The sequence below is a fragment of the Zophobas morio genome, unplaced genomic scaffold (genome assembly GCF_036711695.1).
Source record: "Zophobas morio isolate AGI-343-1 ecotype UQ-CSIRO unplaced genomic scaffold, CSIRO_AGI_Zmor_V1 ptg000005l, whole genome shotgun sequence".
In the NCBI taxonomy this organism is placed as follows: Eukaryota; Metazoa; Arthropoda; class Insecta; order Coleoptera; family Tenebrionidae; genus Zophobas; species Zophobas morio.
The window spans coordinates 3,194,370-3,203,787 of NW_026972110.1; the positions used below are offsets into that span (position 1 = coordinate 3,194,370).

Here is a 9,418-nt window from a genome sequence, read left to right on the forward strand (position 1 = left end):
TAGCAAGATTCGACGATCTATGTGACGTGTTAAAGCGCACTGTTTACTTGTGGAAACAGTGAATACCGACCGACCAAGATAAGAATAACCATAATTTTTCACGTTTATTTTTTAATATTGCCCAGAGATGTATTGGTTAGAAATAATAGAAATAATACTATAGCGCAAATTCATTGCTGAGGCATTGCCTCACCTCCCCATAGGACAAGCCGCCCCTGCTAATATTTGATACATTGAACCAACAACAAAATATACCAATTGCGGTATATCGTGTTTGTACATATACCCATATAAATAAAAAACTTAACAATGCAAACATGCTTTGGAGTTTGGGATTCCACGACACCCGATCGATCACCAATAGTTCAGCTGACGCTGCGACAACACCTCTTTAAGTCGTAATTTATGCAAATATGGATAAATCACAAAAGAAAACCGAAAATAATTCATTAAACATGTTTTTGTTTTAATAGTATACATATAATTGTAGATATATAAAATATGCCAAATTTACCGAATGCAACACGTAACTACATAGATTTTTTATAGTCAATAAATTGTTAAACGTACTGGGGCAGTTGTTGACAATCATTTTGTAATATGTGGTGATGTATAGTGTTTGTTAGGTCAACCACAGTAATTGTCATATTATTCTGTTGGCTAAAAAATGTGTTGTGACAACGTTATGACAAATGGTGTGATGGTTGATGTCACTGTGCTAAAGTTTTATGTTAACTATTATCAATAAAAGTGAGTGTTAAAATCATATTATACAATGTACTTTAGTTGTGACTTCTGATAGTTCGTACAAAGATTTGTCAGCTATGTACCAGTAATGGGTTTCCCAAGTAGGGTACCATCACTGATTTTTTAAATGAGTGGACAAATTAAGATAGAAATGTGGATAGCATATGGATGTTCTAAGCAAAGCATTAATGTATAAAAATTTATGTTTAGTGCTCTATGCTTCTAACTCGTCCACAATGAGCATAAGTGCTCATTCACAATGGGCATAAAGCATAAGGATATCCTAAGCATTATGCTCATTGTGAACGAATACAAGCATAGAGCATTAAACATACATTTTTATACATTAATGCTTAGGACATCCTTATGCTTTATGCCCATTGTGAATGAGCACCAAGTTGCATAATTTTATCCGCCCCCTACTGAAATAAAATGTAATTACTGCAACTTTTTAATAGATGGTGTAATTTCGTTTTAGGTTCCTTCAAAGTTGGTGATGTAATTTTATTGTTCGCTAGTAGATTCCGCGAAAAATGTATGCACACTTAATGATCATAAGCTATAAAACAATAGAACTGTATATATTATGTTTGCACATTTTATTTTGCCAAATTTCAAAAAATTGTCATTAAATTTGAAGTTTTCAGGAAAAGAAATGAAAAATGAAAATTCTGCTGAAAACTAGTCCAAAAGTATTCCGCTCACATATCAGTATAACGAAAGGTGGTACGTATTAGATAATACGATGAAGGTCTATCTAGAAATGTAGTTTAATTCTCAGAAACTGTGTACAGAAAAAGCTATAGCTTGGAGTAATTAGTACGATAAGTAAATATACATGACCTAAACTGTGTCCCACTTCGGGAGATTATGCCGAATCCTGGAAGAATTAAAATATAAACTTCAGGATGTTCAAAGAATCAGAAGTTGGCAGCGTGGAAAACCCATAAGCAGTACACTTTGTATGAGAAAATACACGTTGGTGTTGTCAATTATTAAAAACCTAGTACCGACATCCTATACAATTGTCGTAAATTCTTTGTAATTCCACATCTATTCTTTTAAAATTCGACTTTTATGTATTCAAATTTCATTGTAAATTGCACTATTTCTTGAATTTACATAGTTTTTAGAATCGTGTTTCAGTTTTTATCACGTCATAATTTCATAAACTTTTCAGTATTTTGTCATAGTTTTTAACAGCAATATAACCAAGTACTACTGATTCCGACAATGCAACTTTCGTTGTATTAGTGTCTTTAAATTGCCTAAAAATGTATTTATTTCTTACTTGCACAAAAGGTGTATCGAAATTTCGAACATCCAAGTTTTATTTTATTATTATTGAAGATGTTGAAATCGAGCGTCGACATGGTTGTAGATTATGGTCCAAGATAATTTGTAATGACAAAAAGATTGAATTTTTTTACTTCCCGAGCGTAAGCTGGGAAACTATAGCAATCGAGTCCATCAGGCGATTTGCTAGTTTCATGTTTTTTCGACGTTTAATGACCCCTAGAGTATGAAAAAAATGGTCTGTGTCTTCTGTCCGTCCGTCCGTCTGCCTGTGTCGATTTTTATTAGAGAAATAATTTCCAAAAATAGTGGACCAATTGTTGTCAAATTGTGTATGTGTAGTAGGAATATCATTTAGATGGTGAAACGCTAACTAAAATGTGGCTAATCATCCCCAGGAACAATTTGATGAGGTCATCTCAAAGAGTTCTATACTTGTGGTGTACGAATCCTCTTTGAGTTTTTTCCCTAAAGGGCCAAATTTTCGCAAAAAAATTAACACAATATAACAACATTTTACCGTTAACATAAGATGTAAACGTTGATGAAATAGCGGGTAATATTTCGGCCACGGCATGAAAAAAGAAAGTCGGGATATAAATGCTAAAGAAGATACAACTGATCCCAAACACGGAATAGCATTTGGTTATAATATATAGATATAACTAGTTATTTATAGTCCTCGTGGTGAGACATTTGTTGGCAATGATGTTCAAAGGAGTGTAACAAGCTGAAATTATTTTTTTCCGCACCATAAAAAATAAAATTACAAAGCTTTATAATATAACTATAAATTTTCACGATGATAATAAATGATGTGTCGACCGTCAACTAACATTTATGTATTATTTATAGGTATACCATCTGAGTGAAGGCAAAACAAAGAATCCGCGTTTCTTTGATGATGATTTGGAAGACCATCAACCGTTTCCCACACTGCAGCATATTCTTGAAGTACTAAACCCACACGTAGGTTTCAACATCGAGATCAAATGGACAATGCAATTGCTTGATGGATCTTACGAATTATATCATCCCACTGATATCAACTTGTACTTGGACACTATTCTAGAAGTGGTATTGCGTTATGGCGGAGAAAGAAGAATCATTTTCTCTTGTTTTAATCCGGATATCTGTGCTGTGATTAGGATGAAACAGAATAAATATCCCGTAATGTTTTTGACTATAGGAGAAAGCCAAATTTATGCTAAATATATGGATCCAAGATGTTGGTCAATTCCAGCAGCAGTACAATATGCCAACATGATTGAAATGTTAGGACTTAGTGTTCATACTGAAGATATTATGAGAGATGCATCGTTGGTAAGTTAGTTGCAAATGCGTGATAATGCTAATTGTTAGTTACTGAATCACTAGAATGTATTTAAAACAAGAATGCAATGTAATACTACTTCTAATGAGTAAGGTGACCATCAATGAGTAAAAAATATGAAAAAGTATTTAAGTCATGTTTGTGCAGCAACAACTTTCAGCTTTAAGTTGTACTTTCTTTAATTCATTAACCAGTTGTGTAGTGTTAATAGTGTTAGCTTTGAAGAGTTATTTTTTGTTAATATTAAAATTTGAAATTCACTCTATTTCCACAAACACCATGTCCCGATCTTAAATTCTTCATGCAGTGTTACGTTTTACAGGGTTTCATGTTTTAATTTAACGAAAAACAATCTTGTGCAGTAACTCAAATCGAGCTTTCTTTATTTTCAAAATCTGTCAATCCTTTGTAATTTTACATAAGTAAATCAATTGGAAAGATTAGCTTAAACCTCAAAATATTAAGTACTACTATTTGGAAGTAGTATTTTATTGTAAAAAAGTTGTAATATCAAAATTTTGTTAGGTATATATTGTTATTAGGTTATATATATTGATTTAACACTTCTCTCGTTTTTAGTAATTAATGCAATTGAATTTTTGTGAAAGCTAACTTTTGAGCAATTTTATTTTTTCAATAATAGAATTTGATTGCATTAAAATTTTTAATTCTGATGAAAACGTTGCATGTTTTTTTGTCTTTTGATTTTATTCTTCATATGAAGTGTGAACCATCTCTCATATTTACTTTAGGTACTGCATGCTGAATGTCAACCATATATACAGATCCGCCAGTTTGTTCCTTTAAGAATGATTTAGGTCAGGTGTATTATGTAGTTCATGATGCAGTAATAATAATAATAGTAATAATAATTTGTATTCTACAGGTGTTAAGTATCTCCCAGTGATGATACTATAGTGCTATTATAAGTCACCTGTCCTACTTTGTTCTGGAAAGGTTACAAAATAGCAGGATTGATTATTCAAAGCGTTTAAACGAACTCTAAACATGAACTAAGTTTTATAACGCTTAAAAATTGATATTGACGGAATTATTAATTCGGAAATAGACTTTATTCTAAATATACTCTGTAAAGATAAAACAACTGTGATGTGAAGGTAAACTGTGAATAATTGGAGGAATATATTTTTTAGATATGCCGATAAACGGTTAGTGAAGAACTTGACGCACATAATTAAATAAACAAGGGAACTCTTGTCAAGAATGTGAAGAAAACAAAGAATAAGGAATTAACTTTGTAAGTATCAGGAAAGACTATTGATTTAATAAGGAAAGTCAAATGAGAGCGACATTTGAAAGATATTTTAATATAGATAACGTAGAAATAAAACGTCAGTTGTATGAAGCTCCTTATATCAAAGCACTTGGAATATGGAACTGTCTCTTTCTATGAGATGTGAAGAAGATATAAGAAGATACAGAAAATAAAAAGATTGGACATGGCTGACACTAATATGCAATTGTTTCATGTTTATAGATTAGATAGAACAAATGAGAGGCAATGACTGACTATTGGTCGTGCTTGTGCTTCTTAGGATGTTAACACAGTTGGCGTAGATTATGTAAAATTTATCTATATAAAATTGATTTTGATGGTCTTACTTATATCAATAGTTAATTGTAATTATTTTGAAAATATTGTTTGTGTAACATATTCTAATTGATTTTTTTTTACAGGTTCAATTGGTGAAGAGATCAGGTTTGATAATCTTTTGCTGGGGAGACGAGAATGCAGACCCGTCAACAATTAAGTATTTAAAACAGCTGGGTTTACATGGGGTCATTTATGACAAAATATATCAGTTTTCGAGTAAAGAGGTAAAAGAGAGTATCTTCTTGGTTGAAGCTCGTGAATCCCAAAAAGACCTGATCAGGTTGGCAGCTGCCGCCGCCGAAGCTGTTCCTGTAAACCCTCCCGTTTCCATTATTAAAGACCAAGTTTTGGATATAGAAAAGGCAAGACAACATGTTGAGGAAACAGTGTCTACTGCTACGTCTCTAGAAAGTTTAGATAGTCATATATCTGACCATGAGAGAAACGGTACAGGTTAGAAGAACTATATATTCTAGATTTCTTATATTAGCAGATTTAGTTTTTGTTTACAAGTATTACCTCATTTAGGGGATGTTTTAGTATGAAGCTAAATTATTGTAGGTAATTTTTATTAAATATGCTACTTTAAGGTTGTGATTATTTTCTTGAATTTAATGTATTTTGTCTATTTTGTTTTAATAACAGGGTTACGAGTAATGGTTATGTTATCACTACCAACCATTACTTATTTATATGTTGCACGGGAATGTTTTAATTTTTATTGACTTGTAAAAGGACGTATTTAATTAGGTGCGTTCATTGCAAAAATATAATGATTTGATGGCAAATTATATCTTGCTTAAAACAGAGCTACACAAATAGTTGACTATTTTTTTCTGTTTAACACTATAATAGCCGCAAGTATTTTTTTATTTATAATAAAATTATTACTTTTAAGGAAATTTTCTAAGTAGATAAACATGATACTGCAAGATAGCAGCTTTTGGTTTAGTTTTATTTGTTAATAGTTACCTCATGTTTTGTAATGTTAAAATCCATATATGTATCTTTGTGATTATGGCGGTATAAAATACATATTTCATTATTGTGATAAATTCTTCCATCGTCAGCTAAAAGAGTCGTATTTTGAAATTGACTAGACTTTAGCAGTGAAATTTTATCGCATACATTTCTGTAAGACATAACAACACGATTTCTGACGTAACATTTAATCAACAAAATAGCTGTCGTTAGTTTTATGAGAGTAAAGCACATTGTGATAAGAGGGGTTACTATGGGCTATTGAAAAAATTGAAGCTCCTTGTGAGGACTATTTATGAGACATGATGAACATAACTAAAAGTTAATTTTTTAAACAGCGAAACACTAAAAAAATATAAGAACGGGAAAATGTACCTTTTTTAATTGGGTTATAATTTAATACATGGTGTAAAAATATGTTTCAGATATTATGCCCTGGTTTCATTTAATCACACGACTGTTGCACAGTATTTTAAGTGCTATCAGATGTTTGTGTAGTGATTACTATGTACGTGGAGAAGCATAATATACTTCTTTAAAATGTGTTCAAAAAATTCGAAAACAATAATCTTGTAACATATTGTGGAATAGTTGCTATTGCATAAGTAATTATCCATAAATATTAAAAACAAACATGAAATTGCTAGTTGTAGTATAAACCTTTTTTTCATAAACAACGTAAATATTGTAAATTTTTAGAAGTCTCGCACCTTAAAAACACAAGTATGTTAATACACTGAAGAATCTTGACGTTATATGCGTAATAGTACACAACGAATAAGGAGTTAATGAAGTGAGTTTTAAGTGCACCGTGGTAAATATGTTACGAAAATTGTAAAAAAAATCAGTCCATTTGCATCTAGTATTTTTTTTGTATTCATTGCAATTTTTTAAATATGTTATTGAAGTGATTATACTTACATATTAATATTGTTTAATAAAAACTTAAAAACTGTTGCGTGAACTTCAAATAGAGCACGTACAAGCAAATTAGATGCTGAGATTATCGAAGGTTTTTAATTTTAAATTTGGGATAATAGTCGTCTTACTGTATTAATGCAGGCCCCGAACGAGGAAAATATTTTTTGCCGAATATGTTGGCCCTGTTACTTGTCTGCATTTTTTAAAACTGGTTAAGTTCATATAGCCCCACTTAAGATGAATGTAGATATTATTATTTAAAAAAGGTCTGATATCGTTTCGTAAAAATGAATATTCAGGCCTTGTTTATTTTAACAAAAGTTTGTTTTAGGAGTTATTTCAAAAAGTTATTTCACTAAAATATAACCTCTGGGCGAAAAGCCTCTAAAGTTAATTACATGATGTTTTCGCGATTATGGCATAGTTAAAAACTTTTTTATTGTTTAATGAACAAAGGTAGTTTCCAAAATCTTATGGTAGCAGTTTTATGTTACAAAAAGAAAGATTGTCTGATACACTGTTTAACTTTATGCAGACATTTTGTTAGGATTTCCTGTTACATTGCCCTTTCAGTACTGACTTTTTTTTAGTTTCTGTCACTGTCGTATAATCAAGGTGTTTTATTACTACCTGAAGTTCTTAGATTTATTTAATATTACAAATAATTCATTAAAAAAATGTCCAATAGGTATGTGGTGTGCGGTATGCGTACTAAAAAAAGTTAATAAATTTGAAATTTAATCTGAAACATTCACATCAGTATTTTAAGAAATCAAGTTTTTTTTTTATTATGCACAGTAATTGAAATTTCGTATAATTTTTTTAATAATGGATCTACAGTTTTTGTATTTTCTTAATAATAAATAATTTATTTTAGTAATACAGCCTCGTATTACTAGGCAAGTAAGATTTGCAGATAACGTAATTTTTCACTGCTTGTTTGCACTAAAAAACAGTGGGATGATTTGATAAGAAGATTGATAATAAGAAAAAACAAGTTGTAATAATAATAAATGACCAATGAATAGGGCAGTAACATGCGTCAGGATTTTGGAGCAAACGTTAAATAAAAGTTTGTATTTTAATTTTCTTAATAATGAATGTTATTTTAAATAACGAGCTTATCGTTTACTAGAAATTTAGTTATAAAATTTGTATTGTAGTATTTTTGAGTTTAATAGCTTTGTAATAATAAAAAATAAGTTAGAGTTTTGTTTACAGAGGAAAAAGTTTTAAAATTTGTAAAATGTTCACTTGCAAATTCTTGTAAGTGTATTACGTAAGAGAAATTAAGATCTCTTACTGAAAGTTTGATAGTGGAGAAGTTGGAGGCGAGCCCATTTTTATAATCTCTAACAGCGTTTTCTAGCGCAAATGAATTCCTTCAAGTAAATATATAGAGTATTGCCTCACATAGAATTAATTGATGCTTGAACAAGTAATGTACAATAAGAGAGAGAGAGGGAGAGAGTTATTTTAGTAATTAGTTTTTCATTAGTAAATTTTAATAATTCTTATAGTGGGAATTTAGCATTAAACAGTGTTTCCAAAGTAGAGAAAAGTACTTGTTTGTCACTTTTCTTTTAGAGATAATACTGGTATGTATTAAATATTGTGTCTTTAAATTTGGTGATTTAAATTTTTTGATTTTTTTGTCACTTACTACTTTTAGTGAAAAGTGTTCAGCTGACTGTTATTTAAATTGAAATGCTTTAGATATATTTCATTGACATTGGCTTTTAAATAACTAACAAAAAAAAACTGAAAACCAAATAATTTACGCCTTGTTTTGTGAAAAGATCTGCATATTTTTGTGCTAAATATACAAATGTTAAAATTTGGATAACATTTTCGCAATAAAGTTCTAATCACTGTTGTTTTAGTATTTATTTAATTTTTGTAAACATGTGATATTAATTAATATTTTATTGTATGTATTTTTTGTTCTTATGTAGCTTGACAGGATACATGCAGTGATACTAGTGTTATCTATACTTCCATGAGAAGATGCTATGGGCATGTCAGCCTGTGTCAAAAGAAGTGTACAAGTGTGAAATCTTCGAAACTCAGGAAACAATACCAAAGTTTTGATACACATAAAAAATATATATAAATGAAATATTATTTTATCATTTATATTGAGGAAGAAAACCAATAAAGACATTTTGATATAATTACGTGTTTTTTTATTCACTTTGTGTACCAACATTATTGCTGCTGTTACTGCATCTAAAACATACCTATTTGTTTAAACTTTGTATCATGTATAAATAGTAAAATTTTTATTTGTTAAATTTATTCAGCTCTTTTAAGACTTTCTGCGGGGATTTTTTTTTAATTGATTTTTGGAAATTCTTTGTTTTTATCGTGTTTATAAATATATTACAGAAAAGTAAGTAATTATAACTTTAAACATATCCAGTAAAATTAATATCATTTTTTCTTGTCGGTGATGTCAGCAAAATTTATACTGAAACTGTCTGTTGGCCCTCCTTGCAAATAAATGTGTTTTAAAATACGTGATT

At 30.0% G+C, this 9,418-nt stretch overlaps 1 protein-coding gene across 2 annotated transcripts in view; it reads left to right on the top strand.

Annotated features, from left to right (window-relative positions):
* Positions 1-9,067, top strand: part of LOC135121759 (glycerophosphocholine phosphodiesterase GPCPD1-like) — a 38,721-nt gene extending 29,654 nt beyond the window's left edge. The window contains exons 3-5 of one of the 2 annotated variants that reach the window (XR_010279107.1): positions 2,899-3,366; positions 4,531-4,634; positions 5,075-5,164. Coding sequence is in view for 1 of the 2 variants with exons in the window: in XM_064046037.1 (XP_063902107.1) it covers positions 2,899-3,366; positions 5,075-5,449 (843 nt within the window). In the remaining variant the exon portion in view is untranslated. Of the gene's footprint in view, positions 1-2,898; positions 3,367-4,530; positions 4,635-5,074 lie in introns of both variants that reach the window. The other variant, XM_064046037.1, reaches the window with a different exon arrangement.
* The last annotated feature ends 351 nt before the right edge of the window (positions 9,068-9,418 follow it).